Source organism: Phalangium opilio, unplaced genomic scaffold, assembly GCF_054372755.1.
Source record: "Phalangium opilio isolate 3A_F unplaced genomic scaffold, DU_Popi_V2 ptg000246l_1, whole genome shotgun sequence".
Taxonomy (NCBI): domain Eukaryota; kingdom Metazoa; phylum Arthropoda; class Arachnida; order Opiliones; family Phalangiidae; genus Phalangium; species Phalangium opilio.
In genome coordinates, this window is record NW_028324225.1 from 285713 (window position 1) to 312347 (window position 26635).

Genomic DNA, 26635 nt, shown 5'->3' on the forward strand with positions numbered 1-26635 from the left:
TAGAGTCAAAGAATATTGGTTATTTATTAAGAAAAGGATTTAATTTATAACATAATTGTTCAATTGGCGATTGAATAAGAACAAAAAGGCAGACTTGGCTCTATATGGGATCTCAGAACGTTTTACGGCGGAAAGGGCACGAGGCGAGGCTTGGCCCATTTTTGTAGATGTTAATGTTTTTCATAGGATCTCACTTCTTTCTGTAGACCCTCTCGTTATACTTCGGTAGTTATATTAAAACAAGACCCTCTCGTTGTACTTCGTTTGCCAATATAATTGCTAACGCTTGTCCATATTTACGCTGAATAACCCCTTTCGACCCCTAGAGAATATCCAAAAAAGATAGTACGCTATATCCTAAAATAAGAAAGTAGCATCAGCTACGACTTTTACGTCCTTTCAACAAGAACACACTCTAATTCTGTTGAAAAGCTGACGGCGCCATCTAGTTTTAAAATAAAGAACTAATGAACAGTTTTATAAAAATTTCGGGATGTTTTAATTTTTCTGTGCTTTATAAAATAAATAAAAACTAAGTCCTGAATTTTAAGTTTCTATCTACCCTAGAAGGGTTCACGGGTAGTTGAGCGGTTTTCAAAAGAGCGTTTTGGAATAAAGCGGTACCCAAAACAGCGGTTTACAAAACCGCGTGGAAGCAAAACCGCGGTTGCTGTTTCCGCGTTTCTCAATACAGCGCTATTTCCCAAAACAGCGGTTGCTGTTTCCGCCCAAACTGTGATTGATAGGAAGGGAAATCTCTATTATATTAAGTATATAGAACAAAGAACAATATATAGAACAAAGAACAATATTATGCAAAAAGGAGTAATGTTGTATCGGAAGTAAATATAAAATATAATTTTTTGGAAAAGGCATGTTATTTTGGGAAGTCAATAAACAACAATATTTTATAAAAGGCGTACGAAACGACGCTCAAGATATAAACGCTGTAATCAAAATGCGCTAAAACGAGAAATTGCTATATTGGAAAACGCGTTTTTGAAAAAGCCGTTTTGGACAATGCTGTTTTGATAACACGCCCAATCGATAGCATACCCCTAGAAGTACCTTAGAATTTTGATGATCGGTGAGTGAGTGAGTGAGTGAGTGACAAAATAAGGTAGATTTCACCTTCGATATTTCGAAAAGTATAAAGGGTAGGAACTTGAAATTTGGAAACTATCGCTAGCATTGACAGTCCTCGCGGCAAGCAAAATTTCAGACTTTTACCTATACCCATCACGAAGTTACAGTGATCTTAAAAGTGCCGTGATTGGCTTCGAGAAAAGGATGTCAGTGCTCGACTTGGCGGGGCGCTCCCAGATTTACGCTTTTTCAAGAACAAATTAGATTTTCCTGATTTATTTTATGATATTAATTACTTTGAAGGGAATACGTGTTGAGACATATTGAATATGTGAAATATTCTACTGACTGTTTAAAAAGAGCAAGAACTCCTCAAATTTAGAATTTCAAGGTATAATAAATTATCCGTGTAGAATTAGAACCAGGGACCACTTGAGCCCAAAGCGAGTATCATACACCTAGAACAACGGACCACGAAAACGTAATGAGAAGAAAAATACGAAAATCAAAAACTCCCTGAGATTTAAACGCGGTACCACTCGAACCCAGTGCGAGTACCATACCCCTTGACCAACAGACCACTAACATGTACTACGAAGTCAAACACGAAAATCAAAAGCTCCTATTATTTAAAAGTTCAAGGTGTAAGAAACGGTTCTTGCCAGTGTTGGCAAAACTTCTGTTTATAAGAAAAGTTGTGATTTTTATTGTTTAAAACACGATTTGAAATTAGATTTTCCGAAAACATTTTATCATGAAATTAATTATTAAGAAGGGAGTACGTTTTTAGAGAAAAATATTCTACTGACTGTTTAAAAAGATCAAGCGATCTTTTCAAAAGGAAAATGTTATTTTTTAATAGGGATACAAAATGAGGGTGATGCGTGAATTTATACATTTAACCTCTAATGTCTAAATGCTCTTTTTGTCGCCACTATTAAGGAATTTCCGCTTCTGTACTTTTGAGTTTCTTGGTCAGAATTCATCATACGTTTGAAACGTCACCACTCCTTACTACTTTGTAGGCGCTTCATGTTTTCCGTTTAAGCGTATTAATTTTAGCACTGTCAAGGGCCTGTAAAACAGTAAAATGTACCAACAGTGTAGAGAAACCACATTGGAGAAACGCTGTTGCTTTGTTTTAAGTAGACGACAAAAGCCTTAATCATATTTTTGGAATATCATTCTTCAATACAGATTGGTAACGGATAAATCAACTGGTAGGGTTTTTTATATATTAAGTATATGGGCCATGTGGGCTAGGCTATACGCCTGCCTCGGGCCCGTCTTTATAGGTTAAAGCTTGGGTTTATGTACAAATTGCTCTTCTACTTTTTTTGTCGGTTACATGGCTGTGTGTTTTGTTACAATGTTAGTGTACAAGTGTGTTGGATTTTTATTTTTATTTTTTTTTTCGTTACAACCAGTTTATTGTAGAATTTGGTAGTGTTTAGAGTGGACCGGCACTATCCCTGGTTTCAGCGGCCTGTGGAGCCAAAGCCCCCCTCTCCTCGGTTGGTTGGCGGTAATGTGGCGGCCTCTTCCATTGGTCCTGTGTAGCATGGTGTAATTATCATGTGCGCAAGTGCGTCCCCTTGGGTTATGTGAAGTTCCGTCTGTGCTATGTTGAAGAGGATCACTTTGACGCCTCCTCCTATATGGCATCCCTGCATCATTAGATGTTGTAGTCCTAGTAACATGCCCACGTGGCTATCCGGTATTGCAAAGGCCAGCGCTGTGTCCACGGCAACTCTGGTTTGTGGGGCGATCTGTATGGTTTCTGCGCTGTGAAGGGTTGGAACGCCATTGCTAGAGCTTCCGCTCTCTGGGGCTGTGGCAGCGTTGGACAACCGTTGATATGGGAGTGGCACCGAGGAGCCTTGTTCCACCATAGAGTCGGGGTTGCAGCTATGTTATATACCCCGTGTGCTGTTACGTCACCAACGGCGGGCTGTTTTCTCATACGCTGCCCAGAGGCACGTGATCTTCCTTATAGTTTTTTCTTGCCATTCATGTTGCTAGTTAGTAAATTTTTTAGGGTAACCTGTTTGTTGGGGTTAGGGTGGCGCAAGGATTGTCTGTGTGTGTCATAAAGTGGGCAATGACACAATATATGTTCGGTGTCCTCTATGACACCACAAGTGGAGCAGTTTGGGCTTGCGAGTTTTTTATGAAGGGAGTCTCCCGTCATCCACCGTCTACAATGTAGCCTTGATATGCAGGTTTCTTGTGTTCGCGTTAGTTTTGAAATTTTGTCTTTGTAGGGATCGGTACGCCATTCCTTCTGTATTGCTCCTTCTCGGGTTCCCCTCCTTTCTGTTATAAGAGTGGAGTGCCTGTGTTGGCGAAAAAGTCGTTTGAGCGTTGGGGCGGAGTAGGGGAGCCAGTAGTCCGGGTAGTCGTTTTCCTTTTCTAGCGCTAGCTTCGCCGCCCGATCCGCTCTTTCATTGCCTGCTATACCTATGTGCCCAGGGCTCCATATAAACGATATCTCTTGAGAGCTCGCTTCAATTTGGTGCTGTATCGTGCGTACCAATTGGTTGTCCGGGAGTAATTGTTGCAGGAGTTTGAGGGCTGCTTGTGAGTCCGTGGCTATGAGGACGTGTGTATGTGGAAAATCCCTTGCCTCTGAGATAGCTAGGTGTAAGGCCATTAATTCGCCCTGAGTAATGTCGTGGTGTCCGTTGATTGTCTTCTTTATCGTTAGGTTAAAAGATTCTAGTATTATCCCCAGGCCTTATTTTTTCACCCCGGGCCGGTATGAAGCGTCCGTGTAGATCTGTAAGGTGGCGTCGATCGTAGATGCGGTAGAAAGTGCCTGACGGTAGTGTTGTAAGAGTTGGGCCGATGAAAGTTCCTTTTTTGAGCTTGGTTGAGAAAGGTTGTAGATTTTTGGTGTGAAGGTTCTCCACGGCGCAGGGGGTCTGGCGTTGAGAGGTATCGGCTAAGATAGTGGGTTTGGTGTTATAAGGTCCTCGGGAACACTGCGGCAAAGGTATTGTAGGCGCTCCTTCAAGGTTCTTCTTTCTGGCGGTGGGAGAAACTTCTGTGGCCTGGTAGTGTTGAGCCATTCCCGGCTCTTCTCTGTCCCCAATTCCCTAGCTAAGAGGTTTAAGTCTAGTCTTCGTCGTCTTACCGATAGGGGAAGAATACCCAGCTCGGTTTCCATTGACGAAATGCTTGTAGATTTGGGTGTACCTAGTATGATCCGTAGGGCATTATTCTGTATCTTATCCAGCTGCTGGAGTTGGGTATGACTTGCCGCTCCGTATACCGAGGCTCCGTAGTCCATCGTGGATCTGATCATTTGGGTGTAGACCATTTTATCTGTGGTCCGCTTCGCTCCCCACCGTAAGCCCGTCACTGCTTTGAGGACATTCATTCTTTTCTGGCACTTCAGTATTACGTTCTGGATGTGATTTTTCCAATTGAGCCGCCTGTCTATCCATATTCCGAGATATTTGTATGCGTCTGTACCACTGATGGGGTTACCGTCTATGTGTATGGGAAGCTCCACTGGTGGACCTCTTCTTCTTGTGCAGAGTAAAGCTTTGCATTTTTCGTACTGTATCGGTAATGTCCATGTTTCTAGGTTTGCTGCGACGAGATTGAGGTTGTCTTGTAATACCCTGGTGGCTATGGTCAGTGTGGGAGAAGAGGTCCATTTCGCAATATCATCCGCATGTAGGCCGTATTCGCAATTTGGGAAGAAGTCCAGTCCAATATCGTTGATCGCAATCAGGAAGAGGGTGGGGCTTAGGGGGCTCCCTGGGGAACTCCATAATTCAGTCGTCTAGTTAAGGAAACTGTCCCATTTAGGCGAACCTGTACTTCTCTTTCGAGGAGGAAGTTGCTAATCCATGACCTCAAGTTTCCGTGGCAGTTTAATTCCGTCAATCGTTGTAGTAATCGTCCTGGTGGTACGTTACCGAAAGCATCCTTTATATCGAGAAAGACTATGCCCATGTATTGTCCCTGTTCCAAAGCTTCCCTGGTCGCTTCCGTCAGGCGTAGTATGTTGTCGGTAGTGGTTCTCCCCTTCCTGAAACCCGTCTGAAAAGGGTTGAGGGCTTGGGTGTCTTCCAGGAAGTGTTGTAAGCGTCTGTTGACAATTTTATCCATCAATTTTTTCAGGGTTGAAATGAGCGCTATAGGTCGATAATGGAACGGGTCCTCCTTCGTTTTGTTTGGTTTCAGAAAAGGGACGATGACCGCGTCATTCCAGTGGGGCGGATATTGTTGTGTGGTCCAATGGTGATTAAACATGTTTAGGACTTTCTGATGAAATTCCCAGGGAAGGGTCGCCAGCATTTTGTTCGACACCCCGGCCCACCTGCGGCTGTGTTCTTTAGGCGTTGTATTCCGAGTCGGTACTCCTGTGGGGTTATCGGTTCACTATAACTTTCGTTCTCTCCCCCTGTGCTCGGCTGACGAAAGGGAGTTTCTTTATAATATACTGTGTGATAGTAATCTGCAAGTTTTTCTGCCACCTGTGCGTCGTCGGTGTGAGGGGTAGCCGCATTCGTCGTCGCCCATTTCAACCCCTTCCAGACTTGTGCTACTGGGCTTTGGGCGTTTAGATGGGTGCAGAACTTCTGCCAGCCCGACCGTCTTTGCTTCTTTAGTTGTTTTCGGAAAAGGGCACGGAATTTCTTATAGGCAATGAGATCGTTTTTATTGTGTTGCTTGCTGTATCGGTTCCTGTGCCAATTCATTTTCTTGTGTAGTTGGGATATCTTGATGGTGTGTTGTTGAAGATTGGTCTGTCTTGATTTTCACCGTCGTCTGATTAGTTTTCTGTCGTCGATTTCACGGATTCTTCCATCCCGTCGCTAACACTGGCTTAGGCAAGAAGTTCTACTATCTGTTTCTTTCTTGATGCTGGCCCTAAGACGGGCTTTTTCTTACGTTTCTTTTTGACAGGGCCGGACACCGCAGCAAACTGAGCCAAACCGCGCGGCATGGCGACCCAAACCGAAAAAGAGCTGGTAGGGTTTCCAAACAATTAAACACACATATGAAACAGCTGAATTGTTGGAAGGTTTTGAATGAAGCTTAGTATTTCTGTTATTTATTCACTTCGCTCATTTTCAAATAAAAAGAGTTAAAATATTCGAAATTTCTCTCCATAAAAAACACGTTTTAAACTTTTTTTAAAACGTTTTAAACAAATTGGTCTTTTTAATGACTGTTTAGAACAATTTGTTTAAAACTTGCCAACGCTGCTCATTGTATATTCTTTCTAATTCAAAGAAGTATAGAAAATTGGTTAAAAACGTTATGAAAATTAATGAAAACAAAACGGAAATTAACGACTTCTTATCTCTATAGAGATATCTGCACTTGTTCGGACATAGATATGAAAAATGTAATCAATAAAATATTTTCTTAAGTTGTAGTTAATATTTAATAATCAAAGACATGTGTTTTGACTACGAGAATAAAAGTATTTATTAATTGGAAATATTGTTATAGTCAGATACGTTCTTTTATATATATAATCAGAAAGACGCTTTTATATATATAATCAGAAACACGCTTTTATATATATAATCAGAAACACGCTTTTATATATAATCAGATACACGCTTTTATATATAATCAGATACATGCTTTTATATTAAATGTAATAATAATTTTAAAGGCAAGGCAAGGCAATTTTTTGGCTGTCTATAAGTTAACCAAGCGATATTAGCTTCATTAGTTTGAAACTCTTTCAAACTAGCACGATCTCTTTTATTTTGGCTTGTGTAGGGTAGGGTTTTAATTTCGTAGATGGATTTTTTTCGAGTCTTTTTTTCGACCAAGCCGCATCCTTAGGATTAAGTTTTCGGAACATTGATCCAGAAGACCCTTACGTTGAAAAGATCCGTTGAATTCAAGACGCCACGGGCTTATTCGGAACCATAGGTGTTAAAACTGGCATACTGGTCGTTCGAGAGAGAGAGAGTCGATGGTGAGAGAAACGACATCGCCGGTGTTTGTACTGTTCAGTATGGGCTGTGGGGTAGCGAAATTAGAAGATAGGGTCGCAAAGATATATTCTGGGAAGGGGTAGAGTTATTAATAGATATATTCAGGGTAGAGGTAGGCCACAATGGACGAATCCAAGGAGAGGATGAAGGACTTAGAAGCGGTATTTTACTCGACACTGCGGGTGCTGGAAACGACGAGTTCGTTGTAGGTGGCAAGATTGAAACACTTGGTAGCTCTGCTACACTCTTCAAAGATAAAACCTTTTGTAGAGTTAAATGGTACTCCAATTTATCCTCGGCAAAACCAGGTTTTCTCAGCACCTCTTTAATGGCGTTGTCTAAACTGTTAACTTCCTTTTGATTGTCCATCAATAAAGCTGCTGGTACTAAAACGCACATTTTCATTAGCTAATAAAAGCCGAAGCTTTTGTTGGTATAACCATAAAAATCAACGCTGGCCAGAATCCTCTTACCTGTTTAATTAACACCTGTCGGCTCTTTTTATCACTTAAACCTCTCTTGGATAAATACCTTATAACGTTGAGGTCATTTCTTATGAGAGAATTCAAAATTTGGCAAAGTTGATAGTGTATATTTATAAATTCAAGTTCTTCTAAGTTACGGAATTTAACGTTATATTCGGTTAAAACGTATTTATATTTTCTAGATATACGGTTTGATGTTTTATCTATCGTACAGCATAGCTCTAGTCGAAATTCAGCAGATGAATCGATTGCTTTGACATCATCGTCTGACGATGAGGTGTCCGACATTTTTTAGCGGAAAAGTTCCCCAAATCAATTTATTTTGTCTCTCCGAAAGCAGTTGAATACCAATTTTCCCATAAATTTATTGATCCAATGAAAAATACATAGTACTCCCTAATTTTAAATATCTACTTGATAGTATTATTATTTCGACATGAATGAATTTTATCTGTTAATACTGCGGTTTTATATATTTTACCCGTTAGATCTCGTCTTCTATTTAGGGTCTTGGAACGATGTTACGATTAATATCTTGCACGATAAATTCATGTTCGATGAGCCGAACCTTTCCTGGTTACTTACATGAAGGAGGAAATTTATTAAACTTAATGTTGAAAAAGATGAAACGCTCCGCATTATAGCTGCGTAGCTATAAAAATCATCTTGTTGAAAGTGAAATTTTGATTTTCGAAACTTAATATTCTAGTTGAAATCCTAACTGGTACACAATCTTTGTAATCACCTCGGAGATTATAGGACCACTGGGTTCCTTGAAATCATTTATAGGCCAGGACAGATAGGCCAAAAAAGGGCTTGACCTAGAACATTTGAACATAAAGATGAAAATTGGTACATGTGTTGTTTTGACCCAAAAAAAAATATACTAAAAGTCCCCTGCTGTAGAGCGCGAGCTTTTGCCGCCATCTTGGAAAATGGCCGCCGGGAATTACAGCTACAATGTATTCCACGTTCATCTTCAAAAATTATGAAAATTGGTACACATTATGATTGGAACCACATGAAAATCATGGCAAAATTTTAAAGCTCTGTGTTGAATAGTTTGGTCGCCATATTGGAAAATGGCCGCCGTTAATGCTAGGTACAGTATATTTCACCATGTTGTTGGAAAACTATGAAAATTGATAGGTATTATAATCAGAGCTGTGTGAATCTCATAGTAAAATATTGAAGCCATTAGTCAGATAGTTTGGCCGCCATGTTGGAAAATGGCCGCCATCAATGTCATTTAGATACAGTATATGGTTCAAAAATTATGAAAATTGGTAATAATTATGTTGAAGACCATCTAAACATCATACTTGAATATTGAAGACGTGTTACTGATAGTTTGGGCGCCATCTTCGAAAATGACTGCTTGAAATGGCAAATATATTGCCGATATATAAATTTTTTCGATATTTTTTTATTGAGTAGATAATTTTCATGAACGTATAAAACGCCATAAAAATAACTATTTTCGAGTCTAAATTATCGACCCATCTTCAAAAATGGTCCCTTAAATATTACTATCCTAAAATCTGGAAAAAGAAAAGGAAAGCCATATTACTCGAATTTTGGTTAGGAAAAACCATTTTATATGGGGTATAAACATTCTAGTGTCGTTAAGGATTAGATTTACGACACATTTTTAACATTTCGTTCATATTTCTCTTCATCCTGAAGATTTTTTATTACCGCTAATACCTTGACAATGACCACACATTGCCCAGCAAGCTAATCCAGATCGTCTACATTCACAGTTCTTTATACAAGATGTTCTGCAGACTGCAGGTACAAATAATGAGTGTTATAAGTTCATCTGATGCCGGAAGGAGAATAGTGTGAATGGGTCTTAGACTTTCGCGATCGCGAACCAATCCCCACTGTTCGGGATTAAATCGTTTCCGAGCAATTGTTGGACTTCAAGATACGCTCGGAATAAACGGAGTTTTCCGGCATCGGTTGTTGGATGAAGCTTAGCGAGATCAAATGAGTACTTGACAGTATGTGTGGCAACGGTTCCATTATACGTGTAATTTCAAAAACGGATTTATGGGATAAGAACGTCGGAGTTAGCGAATTCACTCCCCATCCTCGCATACTTTATTGAGAAACTTCGTCTGCTTATATTTTGACACCACCCACAAATTCTGTATATAGCTACTTCTAGAGATCGAATTTGTGGGTGGAGTCAAAATATAAGCAGACGAAGTTTCTCAATAAAGTATGCGAGGATGGTACTAGAGACTAAAGCTATGATCCGACGTTCTTATCCCATAAATCCGTTTTTGGTAATATCTACATAGTTGAAGCGTGACGTGTCAATTATTACCCTAAAAAAAGCGAAAAGGAGTCTCTCTTCGGCAGCAGCTATGGGTTCCTTAGATGCAATATGGTCTTTAAAAAAGCGAAACAAATTTGTAAGATGTTGATTATCTGTCATTACTTTAAACCACGCCTTATCATAACCACACCCAGTTACAGCACGTAAATGAAAGAAGTGTTCTTTTAACCTTTTTAACTCAAAGGACTTGTCGTGGCGGAGGGGGCCTGAGTTCGGTGTGACGGTTCGGGAGTTCCTTGGGTTCGCCCTTGGTTCAGGCCGTTCCTTATCCCAATCCGTGAAGGTTTTGCCCGGCCGCTTCGCCCAAGCCCAGGTGTTGTCTTGGCTCACCCCTGCTATTGGCAACCCTCTAGGGGTCGCGCATACACTATTTGTTTGGGCCGTATGGCACTGTTGTGCTTGGAGAGAACTCCCCCGTCCCCTCGAGTCTTCTGCTGCCTTAATCCTTCCCTGTCACTGACCACCTTATGACTGGGCTTCTGTCACCTGCTCAAGTGGCGTTTGTTGGTCCCACTGGCCGATCCCGTGTGCCATGACTGCGGGTCCGCAGGTTCAATTTGGAATATGATGGGGAGGGGCGCTGATAAGGCCCCCATATAGGTGTAGCGCCTAATCAATGGTTCTGACATGCAATTATTATGAGAAATCTTCAGGATGACGATGAATATGTATGAAATGCTAGAGATTTGTCTAAATTCTAATCTTAAACAACACTTGAATGTATAAACCCCATAAAAAATCATATTCTCTAATCAACATGTCGAGCATAACAGCTTAGAATAACTTTTCTTTCTTTCAGAATATAGGGCAATGATTTTCATGTGGCCATTTTTAAAGATGGCGTCGATAATTTCGACTTCGAGTTATCCATTTTTTGTTGTTTATTACGTTAAAGAAAATCATCTATTCAAAAAAGGAATTTCAAAAAGATTTATATATTTGAAATATTTTTAGCATTTCCAGCAGTCATTTCCGAAGATGGCGCCCAAACTATTAGTTGCACGTCTTCAATATTCAAGTATGATGTTTAGACGGTCTTCAACATAATTATTGCAATTTTTCATAATTTTTGAACCATACACTGTAAAAATATGACATTGATGGCGGCCATTAATTTAATTAATTAATCCCTCCATTAGTTTTTTTTTATAGAAAATAAAGTTGCTAAGGGTGGTTTTCATTTCCATAAAAAAATTCAGTCATTTTGGCAAAAAAAGGTAAATTTTCCCATAGGAATAACATGGGAAATGTTTTGCTGTGATGGCCAAAGCTACTCGACCATTTTTTTGAAGACTATTTATTCGATAGGTCTGAAAATGGTTTTAAATGAAAGGTTGAACATTAAAACTGGTGCCTTTCGAAGTTTTATTGAAAACAATTAATTAACAACTTATCTCGGGTTTTCGAGCACAATTCCATTCCCCGTTTACATTTTATAACTAAATTTATCATTTTTAGGAGAGTACGTGTATGACATTGTGTCGTTAATAGGTTGCTAACATATCCCCGTTCATGGCCTGAACGATTTACAGTGAAACCTTTTGTTTTTGTGCAAATTTCAACAATGGCGGCAAATTCAATAGGGACGTTATGAGTTTTAGTCTTGGTTAAACTGAATATATGTAAGAGGGAAAGACACGGGGAAAATACTTAACCTTCCAACTCGCTCGATGGAAAGATCATAAAAAAGAGTAGAGACGTCGAGGGGTCAACCCCCTGTATATCCCGATACTGAGGATTGACATCTCTCTTTTTTAAGTAGAAAGGGTCTATAGCAGCGGTATGACAGACAACGGTCACACGGTTCTATGCCAGGCCAATGGCGTCTCTATCGTTTTTATAGTTCGCAAGCAGTAGGGGGGTTGTTGTAAACTTGTAATTGTCAACTTAAGGGCGCTAAGGCCGTGAGAGTGTCAGCTGGACTCAGCGCGGTCGTAGCCTGAAAATTCTGACTTGGCTATTTTGCCAGGGATAATTGCCAGGGATAAAGGAGTTGAGATGGATTGGAAATGATGATGGGCGACCTGCGGCACCGTATCTCTCCCAATGTACCTCGCGCACGCCCCTACCCTTCGCCTTCGGTAGGCGATTGCTAAGTGCTGCCGCGTAGCGCCATTTCATTTGTATGAGAGCTAGTTTCTATTTTTAAGATAGAGGGAGCGCCTTTACAATTTCATCCAGTAAGAGTGACGTACGACCCTATCTAACCGCTGAGGATGCTGGGAGGACTAGGGTGCCGTAGGTAGGGTACACAGGCAACGCTATAGGTATGGAGGTTTCCACTCCATTCCTCTCTCCTTCAAGATTTTGCAATATAGCCTGCGTTCACCGAGTCGCGTGATCTAGGAGGCTGTGACTCGACTCTGCTTCTTAGTCTGTATATCTTCAGGAACAATGTTAATGAATGTATTAACGGTTTTTAAAGGAATATGGGATTTATCAGGGATAGTCCTGGATTTATATACATGTCGCCGCGAATCTTCCTATATAAATGTAGTATTTCTAGTAGGCGCAGAGACTTCTGGTAACACTCTGTATGTATTTGGTAGAATACTTTTATAGAAATTGAAATTATTATTATTTACAAAATAAAATTTGGTCGAATTATTTCGTAGTTGTCCTATTTCAAGCCGAGGAATGTTCTCAAAAACAATTACTATTTGGTGACGAATACCTTAAAAAGTACTATTCACACGGAATTTTGGAGCAGCTTAACGAGTAATTGAGTGGAATATTGCCTTGGTGACGAGGCCAGCGAAAGAAGGCATGAGAGTGGCACAAGGCGTACTTCTAGCCAGGGCGATGTATACAACTATGCATCCTCCTTGCTCGTATTGGGCATAGCAGAGGCTAAAGCAGACTACGACTAAATCGTTTTGTCATTGTTACGTGTAGTTTTATGGTATTTTTCATGACGAAATCCCCTAAAAATGATAAATGTAGTTATAAAATGTAAACGGGGAATTTAATTGTGCTCGAAAACCCGAGAAAAGTAAATTTTTCAAATTATTGAGAGGGAATAAATTGACTACCAGTAAATTAAGTTTATTCAATGGAATAGGGTGATGGAACATTAGTTTCTTAAAGGGGCTGTCCGACGCCCTCTAGTTTTTTACCCACCCGCCATGTTAAGCTCTACGAGGAAGATCGTCCTTTGTCCCACTGTCCGAGCAGCATCTTAAGCATGTAAGTCTTAATTTAAAAAAACTTTTAATATCTGGGCCTTCAGTCACTTGCTTAACTCTCTTCTTATCGATACTTTTTAGGTCTTGGTTAAATCCTAGACGTTTTGATTAATATCTGGTACTTCGGTCATAATTTTTATTAATTTTGTGTAGACACGTTGGTGATTTTATATTGATTATTTCAACGCTTATTTCTGCATGCCGTAGAATAGCGAGCTAACAGTTCTGACCCTGAAACGTCACACCCTAGCTTCTATCTCTTACTGGAGTTTCATCCCCCCTAACGGTTGGAAACAGTATTCTACGCGCAAAAAATGCCAACCAGATAGGGGCTGCGTGACATCAGACTATCTCTTCCCCCTAGCCAGTTGTTAGCTCCCTATAGGAAGTAGTTCATCATTCAATTGAAAATTGTTGAGAGATCAGAGCTATGGGAACGTCACATCAATATTTGTAGTCTAAATTGTATGACCTGAGCTGACAAAGATTGTAGTATCACACTATAGAGAGCTTTCAGATGGGATAGTAGTACGTCACACCCTCCCAAGTCTTACCGCGGTTCTGGTAGCCATATTGGGTGGTCTCAGCTTCATACCTGCTTTAAACCCACCAATATGGCAGCGTAAATTACGTCACGAGACTCGGCTCCTCCTCCAACTGAAAGCTCTCTATTTCAGGTGGACCAAGACAAGATGCTCTATTACAAATTTTTGAGCCCCATTTCCAATGTCATTGTTTGAACAATTCTTATTCAAAATGGATAATTTCTTTTAACCTTGACAGGAAATGAAACATATAGAATATCCCATCTTTTGTGGCGCTCTAACTTTAACCTAGTTTAAAGAAAAAAGATAGTATTTTTTTGTCGAAATGCCATTAAATTAGTAAACTAGCAATACTTAAGCAATATTTCGGGGTGAAAACAAATCCAATTTTGTAATATTTTGGGAAAGATGTCAATTTGATAATAATAAGAAATACAATAACAGGCACACATTCAGTCATTCAGTTTTAATGTTATTAGCTCCGCCCTTAAGTACAATTCTAATTGGATTCAGCCTTTGGGAAATTGAAGTTGGTGTTAAAATAATTTGCCAGCATGCTAGGAGGTCAGGCAATGGAAGTATGCTTTGATTTATCATTAAATATAGGAAAAAACAGGATTAAATTATTATTTACTTGTAATCATGAAATTAATGTTATTTTATGCCCTGTAAACTATTTTATTTTTAATAAATAAAGTTAAATGACAGTTACGGTAATTTATTGATGACAAAATTTAGGGTTAATAATATTATTTCATATAATAGTTAAAATACAAATAGGAATGTTTTTAAGTAATGCCTGTTTAAAAATTACTTTCAAGTACTAAATTGCATTAAGAATGTTTTTGTTTGACTATTTTCAAGTTTTTAAACACGCATGATTATGATATTGGAAGGCGCAAATTATTTATTTAAATAAACATTTGGTTTGATACTTGCCACGTTTATTTACAGCATGTAATTTGGGCTTAATTTCCCTAGTTGTTATTAAATTATGGTATTCATTATAAATTTATTCCAGTCAATAAAAATATTGTTTTTTACGTTTAAAGGTAAAAGTTGCATATTTTAAAGGGTTTTTCCAAAGAAAATTGTTTTTGACACCAGAAAGGCTTTTGAGGATAATTAGCGATTGCGTCCTGCTGCCAAAAAATAGACCTTAACAGGGAAAAGCTAAAAGTAACTATAATTAATTTTAAATGAATCTAAAATGTAAGTTTCACAATGAATGCGTGAGAGGGATTAAAAAAATGTTCAAAGACAGTCATACGTGAAGGTTGGACTTAAAAAGTGTGAGAGTTAAACATTATCGTATGAATGCCTATAAAAATTTTGTTAATCTCTCAAGTGAACAATTCAATGATGAAGAAATTAATATTTACACACATTTAATCCTAGGATTGTCAAATTGAGACTATATAATTGCCAGAAAAATAGTAAGCATGTGTTTTAATATTATAGTTTTTTAAAGTATAAAAAAGGGAAGGGGAGTTTGTTAAATTACTCCTAATATACTTAAAGATGCTTTTTAAAAGGGTAGTGATTGGGACGGGTAAACATTATTGATAAGTTAAAGAAAGAAAAGGTTATATTAATAGATAATATTTAAACATAAAAGCTTTGCTAATCTTTGATATTTTAACAGGATAATATTAGATTAGATTAATTTAATTCAATGTTTTTGAATGGTTTTAAATTGTTAATGTAAAAAAGTTATGGGCGTCTTAATTTAAAAAAAATAGCGCGCTTAAAAGAGAAAAAAATGGAATATGCGAAACTGATATTTAGAAAACTCTTTGAATATATTAATTTTAATAAGTATTTATTTAAAATTTGGATACGAGTGTCTAAATCTCAGTTCAAAAAATCTGTTCAATGTTAACTAATAGGATGAGTTTGTCTCAATAGTTTCACCAGCTTATTAAAGAATTATATTTAATCACATAGCATTACCAACAGGGGTTACGTTTTTAGCGTGTTTTTTACATAAAACACAATCGGGGCAAGACTAATACAGAGTACTAAAAACCCTTCACTAGAAAATTCTAAAATTAATGCAAGAATCATCGCCTTTTTTTCGTAACAATAGCATGGCCCTACAATCCTCCCTCCTCTCCCTTTCACGGTGATTATAGTAAGCAACATCAAAATTACTCCAGAACCATCGTTAACCTTTAACTTGCTCTAGGATTAACAATCTTACCCAGACATAAATTACTTTAAAGGGATTATGAAAGTATTAGTATATCTTTGACAGATATGATGCTCCTTTCTGGTACGAATATTGAAATTTTGGACTTTACTCGGGGTAAACTTGATATGGATTCTTCAAGCACGTTAGATTCCCTTTAATGTGCCTGGACTCTTTCCAAGAGCAGAACAGTGATGCAATAACTTCATGCGTTTTCCAAAATATTGATGGTGACGTTTGCTAATTACCCAATAATTTGCCGCCTTTTCCAAAATATGTCTGAAATAACTAGACGCCTTTTTTTAAAATATTGATGTTGACGTTTGCTAATTAGCCAATAATTCGCCGCCTTTTCCAAACTATGGTTGAAATAACTAGACGGCTTTTCTAAAATATTGATGTTGACATTTGCTAATTGCCCAATAATTTGTCGCCTTTTCCAAAATATTGCTGAAATAACTAGACGCCTTTTCTAAAATATAGTTGCAACAGCTGGAATCCTTCTCAAAAAGATTAATGTTGACGTTTGGTACCTTCCCAATAATTTGTCGCTTTTCCCAAAATATAGTTGCAAAAACTTGACTCTGATATATTGATGTTGAACATTTGCTAATTTCCCGATAATTTGACAACTATTCCAAAACATAGTTGCAAAAACTTGACGCCTTTTATTTAAAAATTTTGTTCCAAAACATTCCCCAAGGATTTGACACATTTTCCAAAATAAATTCAAAAATAATTTGACGGCATTTACCAAAATTTACCGTTATCAATTATCGAATTCCCAAACAATTCAACGGTTTTCCCAAAACATAGCAGTTTTTCTCGCATTATATTTCCGTTCTTTTATCAGAAATGAAGGGTTTCCGTAAGCTTATAAAATTCCATAGTACGAGTACGTCAATTTATCACAGTCCCCCCGGCTTATTTTGCAAGATTGAGTGCAGAATGCATTAAGCGGATAGCGACTTCAATGGTGGTCAGTGCGTGGATTTTAAAATTTTCAAATTTTTTTTCACTAACTTGCGGCGGCGAAATAATTTTTTAACTATTTATTTCGGACTCCTCAGGGTCCAATTAATTAGAAACCATTGTTAGTTGGGTGGGTCACGTAAAGTGCAATCCTACCGGCGATAACTCTCCGATTACCCTGACCTAATCTGCTCCACTGCCAATAAGTATATTGTCTGTAGTCAGAATGGCGGTACCTCTTTTTTGCATTGGGGAGAAGGTGCAATAAATTTTGTTGCATTTCCATTTGGATTTCTAACACTTTGTTTTTAAATTATGTTATCAAACTTTGAATGGTCTGTAAAACATCCCATGCTCCTTCTCCTCGAGCAACATTTCCTTTCATCAGGAGTTGGCATCTTCCTACACTTATCACATTTACACCAGCCTGGAAAGTTTCCCCGGCAGGGTTAGGAATAGCATCATTGGGAATTGGGACCTCCTCTTTGGTTGGGGCACTATGAAAATTTTTAACGGGAGGGCTCTCCAGCTTCTGATATATTGCCAGGGAGGAGGAATGTTGTAAAGGAGAGGTCTACGCACGTTGTAAAAAGAGAGACAATTCTCGCAGATTCCGGGTTAGGGCTCAGAGGCTCTTTTTTTTTTCAGGCGCATGCGTGATTTTTTTCTCCGGACCGTCGGCTGCTAAAATTTACTCTCGTTAGGCTTAGAAATTTGAAACTTGGTTTTTTTCACGTTTTAGTTATAATAATAGCGTTATTAGGATATTTCCATTCAGAATGAATCTGGTTTACAAGGGAGTCCCGGAAAATTAAATAGTTATATATAAACTAGGCATAAAGTTAAAAATGCCTAAAACTAAGGCGTGTTATTACAAAGATTGTTTGAACACTAGTCGTGCTATGCATCAAGAGTTTATGGAAGGGATATTTTTTATTCCATTCCAGAAACCCAAAACACAGCTTGAAAAATGTAAACGTTGGATAAACGCGTGTGGTAGACCAGATTGTTTTACTATTGATAAGATAAAACCACATCATTTCATATGCTCGGAACATTTTGTCGGTAGTCAAGGTCCCACCCAAGAATATCCAGATCCAATGGTTTATCATCCTACGAAATATATGATTGTAAGTCAAATATTACTCTAAACAAAATATTTCACGACTATACCTCATAATACTATAATTATATCTATTAGGATCCAAGAAAGGCTGATTTAGATGATAGAATCAGTGCTTTAGTTGAAAATTCAGTGAGTAAACACAATAACTCAACTGAAAATGTGCAAATTGAAATTAATTCCACGCGTGATGAACTTTTCATGCAACAAAATGCTTCCACAACGAATTCTTAAGACCTGTTAGACGTTAATATTTGTTTTCCAAACCAACCCGATATTGAATTTTCCTCATTAGAAGAAATGTTTTCAGCATTTTGTCAATATCAGTTAGAAAATAATGAAAAGCTGTTTTGGGTCTTTTACCGAAAGCCAAATTCTCCGTGTTTAGTTGCAATTAGCACAGAAAGATTTAACGAAGTTGGGTTGAGCATTGAAATTAATGAGTCCTTCATGTTCGAAATTAAAACATTTGGAAGAAACATTAATAGTATGCCTAATTGCGAAAGAAAAATATTCGAAACTTTTCCCAAAATCAATAGTTTCAAAAAACTAGTTGATTTCCTAGTATTTTTGGATTCATATGAAACATGTGCTGGTAACGATGATGAAGCTTTCATGTATTATTCAAAATCTGCTTTCAAGAATCCCTACACCAATGCATTACATTCGCCTAATTGCCTGGGGATCATTGTTTGTAATAATAAACAGCGAAGATGCCATAACTGCGTAGGATTACGAGCTCAGATTGGAAAAAAAATATCAAGGGCTAAATTAAGGTAGGGAAAAAAACAAATCACTACAGAAAAACTGAGAAAAATGAGAAATGAGAAAAGATCCCTAAGAAGTAAACTTTGTAAACTTCAGAGAAAAGTGGAAAAATCAATGATTAAGCAGAAAGTTGAGCCATTTGGAGGCCTTTTCTCAGAAATATCTGATGAAAACCCATTCTGTAGTAAGATAAACTTTTTGAAAATTCTAATGAAGCAACAAATAGAATTAATTAAAAAAAAACATAAGAGACCCAATAAATGGCACCCTGCTATAATTAAATGGTGTTCTTACATAAAAGCCAAGTCAACAACTGCGTACGAAGCTTTTAGAGAAGTAATCCCGCTGCCAGCACCTAGAACTTTATACTCTTATACCTCAGTTTTATCAAATAAAAGTGGCTTTGTTAAGGAAGTTATTCAAGAAATGAAAGATAAAATTGATTTAGATGTTGTTGATGAGCATCAGAAATATTTTTCTCTCATCGTCGATGAAATGAAGATAAAAGAGGATTTGGTGTATAAAGCCACAACTGGTGATATTATAGGGTTCACTCATTTAAATGCAGCTGGTGATAAACTGAAGTCCGAAGAGATTAAAAAAATGGGTGAACCATCAGCTGATCTACCAGTAGCTTCTCACGTGATGGTAATAATGGTTTGAGGGCTTACAACAAATTTTAAACATATTTTGGCATACTTTCCATGTCACGAAATGAAAGCTGAAGACTTGTTTTCTATTATGCAAGAAGCCATTGAAATATGTGAGAATAATGGTTTTAAAATTTTGACTGTGGTCTGCGATAAATCTGCCATCAATCAAAAGTTTATAAGAATGAGTACCGATATGGATACAGAAAAGGGTGTCGCGTATAAAGCAAGAAACCCTTACGCCCAAGAAAAGACCCTCGTGATATCTTCTACATCTCAGATGCGCCACATCTTATCAAAACTGTTAGAAATTGCTTTTCCAACAGTGGGTTCAACAAAACAAGATTGCTAACTAAACAGGGAAAACATATCTTATGGTCCCATATAGAAGAGATGTTTAAAAAAGACTCATCTACGCAGTTAAGGTTGTGCCCTAAATTGACATTAGACCACGTTACAATTGGTCCTTACACGGCAATGAGGGTAAAACTGGCCACCCAAATTTTAAGTGCTACAGTAGCATCTGCTGTCGAGCAATTAGTTGGATCCGAAGCTTCAGAAACTGTTCAATTCATAAGAACATTCAATAAGTTTTTTTGATATTTTGAACACAAGAAATCTCAACCATGCCAGACTAAAGCGAAACCCGAATTTGGATGTTTTTAGATCGGAATCAGACGATCGATTAAAGGTACCAATACTAAATGAAAGACGTATTCGAGTAAAAATTAAATTAATTTTATCTCTACAGTGGTTGGAAGAAGAGTTCATCAAGTATCTAACTGAATGGAAAGAGGAAGCTGAAAGCAAAGATTATCCAGCAGAAGCCAAAGCAAAAATGCAACTTAGCCGAGAAACTTTGGCAGGTTTACATATAACAGGTACTATTCCGTCAATCAAAGGTTAAGTGTTTCAATATTAATATTGATTTTTCTTCAGTATATTCCATTATTGGTGCTATTAAATTTCTACTATCAAAAGGTGCCCCATTTGTAATGACAGATAAATTTAACCAGGACCCGTTAGAAATACACTTTGGGAAACAGAGGCGGTCAACAGGATGCAACGAAAATCCAGATTTGTCACACTTTGGTTTTAGCGAAAGAAAGTTTAAAATTATGCGGCCCCTTATAAATAAAACCAAAGTTGGTAACACAACTAAATTTAAGAATAAAAACCCTAAAATTAAGAAAATAGCAGGAACCTCAGAGGAAAAATCTTAACTTTATTGGGAAAAACAGTATTTTTAGCTTGATCACATTTGCTTTTATCACATTTGATTTTATCACGCTAAGTCATAGTAATTATCTTTATCATATTTGAATTTGTCGTTATTTGAGGTCAGATCTTTGGTTTCATTGCGTAAATTTAATAAAAGTGCAAGTTCTTTTAAAACTAGTAATATTTTCTAACTAATTTAATTTTAAACCTGGTTAAAATAATTCAATTTAATAACCCTCCCTTTAATTAGTTTTAAACCCGCATTTGTTGTTTTCAGGCATACAATTGCTTGCAGAATTTTCCTTCATTGACCTTCGAAGTCCCTTTTTTTAGCTAAAGCAGCTCTTTGCGCTTCACTCATTTTAATTTTAGCAAAATTCTTGAGGGCTTTCCCTCGACAATTTATGTAAGTATCCATCAAAATGGTTTTGGCTCTCTCCCTGCTGCTTAAATCATTTTAACCCCACAGTCTGTTAAATGCCTCACTGACATCACTTTCCTTTAGTCTTTCTAAGAGTTTATTTTTCTTGTTTACATTTTCATGCAACACTGAAGTTTCAAAATATGGTTTGGCTAATTCGTCCAGCTTTTTGAAGAAATTAAACCTTTCATTAGTTAGGAACTTTAAACCACCCCTGCTAAGTAATTCTGTCCAATTTGAAAAAGAGTTTCCCGCCGATACTTGTTTACCAACGCAATTAGCAAAAATAACTGTTAATTCAGATTCTTCAAATCGTTTCGATAGTTTTTTCATAATATATCCACCAATATGATAAATAGTCATTTCTTCTTTGTGCATAATTTCCCTGGTTGTTAAGAGTCGTGACTCATTCGACCCAAATTTCGTGAAACTAAACTCTGGCAGAGAATTGTCTGGCTTTAGCGAAACCCACTTACAGAGAGTTTCTTCTAAAAAAGATCTTATCCAGTTCGCAACGACTAGCTCCAGATTTTCCTCCGTTAGATTCTGAAACATCTCCATCTTTTGAAAATTATTGAATAATTCGTCCAGAAGCTCAAAATCATTTCTTAAAACTCTAGCTTGAATCATGAATGTCGCCTTGTCTCTTATGTGCTTTGTGTTAAGTGAAGCTAGTTTTTCCAAAACATTGTCGCTTAACTTAAGAAAACCATTCTGGAACAAACTACTCAACCCGATGGGCAAGAAATGAGAGTTTTCCATATTTTGACGGGTCTTCTCAACAAGCTCCTTTTCATTAGTTTTGAAAAACTCTTTGTCAAAATCTGTGGGAAATAAATTTAATTTCCACTTTTTATGCCTTACTTTTACTTGTTAAGTTCATTAATGAGTTCCTACCATGTTGACCAAAGTTCTGGGCATTATAGAGTTTTGGCTTTTCAGGCTTTTTTGGGGTCTCAATTGCAATTTCAACAGCTTTTTTGACAGATAAATCTAACTGCGAATTTTCATCATTCTCCTAATAAGAAAATCCATTTTGAGCAACTACGTTAGAAATATTTTTACCTTAAGAAAATATTTTACTTACATCAACAACACCAAAGTTAGCTAAGGGTTCTACACTCCCGTTAAAGTGCTCTGAACATATGTAGTGGCGTTTATTTATTTTTTCAGGCACCAAATCACTTCTTCCAGTCGCGATAATCCACTTTTTACATTGTTCCAGTTTTGTTTTAGGTTTGGGAAACGGGTGGAAAGTAATGTTTTTACGTTCAATTTTATCCTTCAACTTTGTGCTGATTTTGCAGTTTAGGTAACAACACTTCTTAACGTAAACCATGATTTTAAAATAGCCTCTGGCCTAATTTAAAACGTAAATTACACCAAGGCCGACTATATTTATACGAGCACGAGCTGAGAAGAGCAGACGACACAAACCCATAAAATTCTCTCTCTAACGTCAGTGATGACGTACTTGCGCACCGCTGATGCGTAGTAGCTACTAGTCAGCCTTCTCTCTCCAGACCGCTAAATGGAGACCTCTTCGTAATGCCTTCAGCCACTCCTCTACAACATTCCTCCTCCCTGATATTACTTACACTAGGGTCTCCCAAAAATCCACGGATATCTATGTTTGGGTACGATTCCTGAACCTTCGTAACTATTTGCCTGAGCTGATCCGTTGATAAGTTTAAAACATTGACTTTTTGCAGTTTGGACAGTTAAAAGATATTTTCATAATAAAGCGAACAATAAAATATAATATAAATAGAGATGGGCCGATACCAATTTTTGGCTAAAACGATATATTGGTATCGGCCCATCTTTATAAATAAAAGAAAGAAACTCCATTTACCTCGTGTGAATCATTTGTTACTACCCCTTCCATAAATCCACTACATTTGCAGCTAACTGAGCTAAGAGGTACTGCTTCTGAAAGCACCATCCTTCCTTCGTCATGGATTACAGGGTTCAACTTTACAGCCCTTTTGGTTCTACCTCTCCTTTTCGGGAGTATTAATTTTGTTGCCTTACCAATGCCAACCAGATCAACTCCTGAAATTACACTTTTCACATTGGCGCATTCAAGATATTCTCCACATTGGCACATTCAAGACATTCTCCACATTGGCACATTCAAGATATTCTCCACATTTGCAAGTACTGGGGCATTTCAAATTGCCTTTCTATATTCTCAAACGTTCCTATTTCCATTGCTCTAGCAATTACTTTTACAACTACAAGGCATTTTCAATAAAGTTTTAAAAACACTCCATAATGCGCCTACTAGTCTCTAACTTGAATTCAAAAAAACAACAAAGACAGCCTAGAGACGAAAACCCTAACAACTCTAGCAGGTAACGCTTTTGCTGGCCCATTCACGCCTCAAAAACATGTATCATTTCTCACTTAAATCTAGTTCCTTTTCACTCACTCCCCTTCCTTTTTTCTCCCCTTCCCTAAATCCAAGACGGGTGGGTCGACATTCCGCGGGGTCACCACCGTCGAGCCGAACAGTCCCTTTAAGATGGCTAGTAAAAACTTAAACAATGATCTAATTTTAGTGGCTAAAGAACGACTTTCTTGGTTATCATGATGAGTGAGAAAATTATGTCTCAATATTGGATGTCAAGGAAGAATTTAAGAAAAAGATGTTGCTTAGCGCTGAAAAGCTGTCAGGGTTACGTCAAAGTATTATGCATTTAGGGACATTCAGGCGTTAAAAAAAATCTTTCAGGCAAGGGTCTTTTGGAGATTATTCCTTTTTATTGGAGCAAGGAGCTAAATTTATTATGACATCACATCTTAACCAAGATCCTGTGGAACAATTATTTAGTAAACACCGACAGCCATACAAAGCTGGTTCGAAACCACAGAACCAGCACTCTAACTTTTGCCGAAATGATTTGAGGCTTAAAATTCTTGAAGAAGGCAAAAATATGGTGCTGGTACCAACAATGAATGACCAAACTAGCTTCGGCAAAGGTTTTAAATTCATTTCTTATTCTAAACTCTTTGAAGGAACTATTACCATATTCATATTTTTAAAATGATATTCTACAGATCAAAATGAAAACTTAACAATCTGAGATCAGTTGAAATGTCCTATAACATTTTGTTATCACAATTTTTATGGCTAGCACGTAAATAATTTTAGCTTTGACTTTTTTTTTCACGACTATTCTCTTTCGTGTTGTTATTCCCATCCAATCTCTTCTTTCTTTTATTAAAGCTTATGCAGTTTCTCAATTTGTTTGTGTGCCCGTTTCCTGCGGTGTTGATGAATGTTCTTTTGATACACTTTAATATTGGTTCTGCTTGTTCTTTAAAAATGCCAGCTTTCTCGCAAATGTTTTCCCATTTGTAGTTGAGGTTTTCATCCAAATTCATTGACCTTAAAGCAAGCTCTCCTTTTTTGGGGACATGCTTTTCATTGTAAAATTTCAATATATGGGAGTAGATAAGTTCAAAGAATTGGAAAGCTTCTTCCGTAGCATATTTTAACCCGTTGCGATTTTGAAGGTCAGTCCACTCTCTCAGTTTCCTTGGCACTTTATCTTGATTGTTTTCACGCAGAGCTTGCCCTATTATTCGACTAGCTTCAGATTTATTTGGCTTCAAGAGTTTGTTTATCAGGCTTCCTGTGACGTAGAACAGAACATCTTTGTTTTCTTTCATTTGAATTTGCTTAATTTCAGTATCTGCAATTTCGGAAGCTGAAACTTGATATTTTAAACTCTGGAATAATTGCCAAAGAAAGTGTTTAATCCCTGTTTCTTTTTCAGAAGAATTTAATCCAACCTATTTGGAGAAAATGAAGAATGGATACATTTTTAAATGCAAAACTAGCAAGGGACAAGAAAACAAATCATACACTAGTGTCATCGTCAATTGATGCCAGCTCTTCCAAGTTTGATAAAAAAACCGATTTGAAATTTGGCCCAACTTTGTCTTCTCTCGTGTTTGTGAATATATCTTCAAAAATGGTTTTTAACCCAACAAATAGAATGGAATCAATTTGCAACGCATAAACCCAATTTAATATTGCTGCTTTTTTGGCATCATCAACAAGAACTTGTAAAGAGGCTAATCTAGACTTTGCCTCAATCCACCCCGATTTAAAAATCTCATTGTAGAGAGGTTCTAAAAACAAAAAATATTACCAATGTTTTAGTTTTTAATGCAAATAAAAAATAAAAATTACTTGTGACTAGCTGATTTTTTAGAACTTTCTTCGGTTCCCTTTTTCTCTTCCTGTAAATGGAAAAGTAACTTTCTTTTAGTCAAAAACTAAATATCAATTTATACTTTCAAATTCAAAACATTTTTGCTCAATAAATGCAACAGCGACTTACTGTGTCTCTACAGAAGTTGGATTAGATTTGTCTAGGAAACCGGTATCTAAAATGGGTTACTCGTTAAAAGAAACAATTTAATGCTAAAACTATAAAAGGATTAAATTAAAATGGATTACTATTAGAAAGGTCTTTCAAAACTTTGACTGGCGTTTTAGAATTTGAAGTTGAAGCATAAACCAACGATTGTTTGTCCATGGTTGATGGTAGAGCCCTTCCATAAGTTTTAATGTTGCAATACAAATCTGGAATGAGTTATTTAAAAACAAAACCCTCAATTTATTTTGAGAGATTTTAACTGAGAAAAAAAAATAATTGATAATTTTATAAATAAAAAACAATACCATTAGAAACATCTTCATTGTTGTTGAATGGGGATATTGAATTCAAACCTACAGTCAAGAACAACTGTTTAAAACAATAAGCCTTGGACAACGAAGGAACTTTTTCTTTTAAAACTAATTAATTCATGTTTAAAATAATAAAATTATTTAACCCTGGGACAATGAAAAACTTACCTGAGACTGAGAGGCTTGCCATTTCTGCTTCCAAGTTTCAACCATTTTAAATTAACATTCAGCCTGAATCCGTTGAACAATGAACCAATGATTACTGACTTTTTTGTCACGTGCCTAATGTCGTTACCCCGGTTTTTCAGAACATTGATTCCCCCTTATGCCCCCCACTGTCCGGTTTGTAGCTACTATCTGCCGCTAGAAGGCGAATTAACAAGTATTTTTCAACTTTCTCCCGCTGCCATTCGTCCTTCAGTATTGTTTCGTCCATGTTTACATATACATTTTATACACCATTGTTATAATCATGTTTATGTCATACTTGCAAGTAGTAGGTGGATAACAGGCATCTTCTTCATCCAAAACGGAAGGCGGAACTGCTTCTGAATGGTCTTCGGAGAAATCTGTAGGACCGCTGTTTGAGCAGCTTCCCGGTTCTGTAGAAATAATGTCAAGGACATGGTAAATACATAACTAGTCATTAATGAAATGTCATCTTACCATAATTTGAAAAAAAATCCGATATTTGTGATGACAGGGATTTTTCCCTATCTTCGCTTGAAACGGGAGTAGCGCTGTACGAGCAGCTTGCTCCTGGATCTGGTTCTGAAAGCAATGATGATAATGACATGGTAAGTACATTACGAAACCTTAGCAAAATTTAAACTTACCAAAATTTGCAAAACGCGAACCTACATCAGTTGCGACAGAAGTAAATTTACTTCTGGTTCGATTAAAGGGTCCTCACAGTCTTGCTTATCAGGTGTGGGATTATTGGCTTCAGAAGGTAGGCTGC

General features: G+C 37.2%; 7 protein-coding genes and 2 long non-coding RNA genes across 10 annotated transcripts; 3 read left to right on the top strand and 6 right to left on the bottom strand.

The window, feature by feature from the left end:
• Positions 1-2564: 2564 nt before the first annotated feature.
• On the bottom strand, positions 2565-2978 carry LOC149611125 (deoxyuridine 5'-triphosphate nucleotidohydrolase-like). The gene has a single exon (XM_089858452.1). The coding sequence runs from the start codon at positions 2976-2978 to the stop codon at positions 2565-2567; it is 414 nt and encodes a 137-aa protein (XP_089714578.1).
• Positions 2979-3076: 98 nt separating this feature from the next.
• Positions 3077-4408, bottom strand: LOC149611126 (uncharacterized). Its single transcript, XM_089858453.1, has 3 exons — positions 4223-4408; positions 3836-4030; positions 3077-3781 (listed from the first exon to the last, which is right to left on the bottom strand). Exons 1-3 carry the CDS (start codon positions 4406-4408, stop codon positions 3077-3079), a joined length of 1086 nt encoding a protein of 361 aa, XP_089714579.1.
• A 2433-nt stretch (positions 4409-6841) lies between these two features.
• On the bottom strand, positions 6842-7887 carry LOC149611127 (uncharacterized). Of its 2 annotated transcripts, XM_089858594.1 has the most exons (3): positions 7535-7887; positions 7232-7469; positions 6842-7086 (listed from the first exon to the last, which is right to left on the bottom strand). In XM_089858594.1, the coding sequence occupies exons 1-3, from the start codon at positions 7832-7834 to the stop codon at positions 6965-6967; spliced, it is 660 nt and encodes a 219-aa protein (XP_089714720.1). In that variant the 5' UTR covers positions 7835-7887; the 3' UTR covers positions 6842-6964. The 2 variants fall into 2 exon arrangements, with proteins under 2 accessions (XP_089714720.1, XP_089714718.1); XM_089858592.1 differs by having other exon boundaries at positions 6842-7469.
• A 9747-nt stretch (positions 7888-17634) lies between these two features.
• On the top strand, positions 17635-18691 carry LOC149611128 (uncharacterized). Its single transcript, XM_089858483.1, has 2 exons — positions 17635-17916; positions 17988-18691. Exons 1-2 carry the CDS (start codon positions 17635-17637, stop codon positions 18141-18143), a joined length of 438 nt encoding a protein of 145 aa, XP_089714609.1. The 3' UTR covers positions 18144-18691.
• LOC149611129 (uncharacterized) lies at positions 18689-20623 on the top strand. Its single transcript, XM_089858482.1, has 3 exons — positions 18689-20018; positions 20079-20208; positions 20267-20623. Exon 1 carries the CDS (start codon positions 18726-18728, stop codon positions 19338-19340), a length of 615 nt encoding a protein of 204 aa, XP_089714608.1. The 5' UTR covers positions 18689-18725; the 3' UTR covers positions 19341-20018; positions 20079-20208; positions 20267-20623.
• Positions 20624-21005: 382 nt separating this feature from the next.
• LOC149611130 (uncharacterized) lies at positions 21006-22508 on the bottom strand. The gene is made up of 3 exons (XM_089858454.1): positions 22057-22508; positions 21867-21987; positions 21006-21793 (listed from the first exon to the last, which is right to left on the bottom strand). Exons 1-3 carry the CDS (start codon positions 22306-22308, stop codon positions 21006-21008), a joined length of 1161 nt encoding a protein of 386 aa, XP_089714580.1. The 5' UTR covers positions 22309-22508.
• Positions 22509-23890: 1382 nt separating this feature from the next.
• On the top strand, positions 23891-25172 carry LOC149611131 (uncharacterized). The gene is made up of 2 exons (XR_016376412.1): positions 23891-23954; positions 24755-25172. It is a non-coding gene; the product is annotated as an uncharacterized LOC149611131 (long non-coding RNA).
• LOC149611132 (uncharacterized) lies at positions 24123-25239 on the bottom strand. Its single transcript, XM_089858590.1, has 3 exons — positions 25174-25239; positions 24844-25112; positions 24123-24770 (listed from the first exon to the last, which is right to left on the bottom strand). Exon 3 carries the CDS (start codon positions 24645-24647, stop codon positions 24123-24125), a length of 525 nt encoding a protein of 174 aa, XP_089714716.1. The 5' UTR covers positions 24648-24770; positions 24844-25112; positions 25174-25239.
• A 74-nt stretch (positions 25240-25313) lies between these two features.
• LOC149611133 (uncharacterized) lies at positions 25314-26107 on the bottom strand. Its single transcript, XR_016376411.1, has 3 exons — positions 25843-26107; positions 25669-25716; positions 25314-25569 (listed from the first exon to the last, which is right to left on the bottom strand). It is a non-coding gene; the product is annotated as an uncharacterized LOC149611133 (long non-coding RNA).
• Positions 26108-26635: the final 528 nt, after the last annotated feature.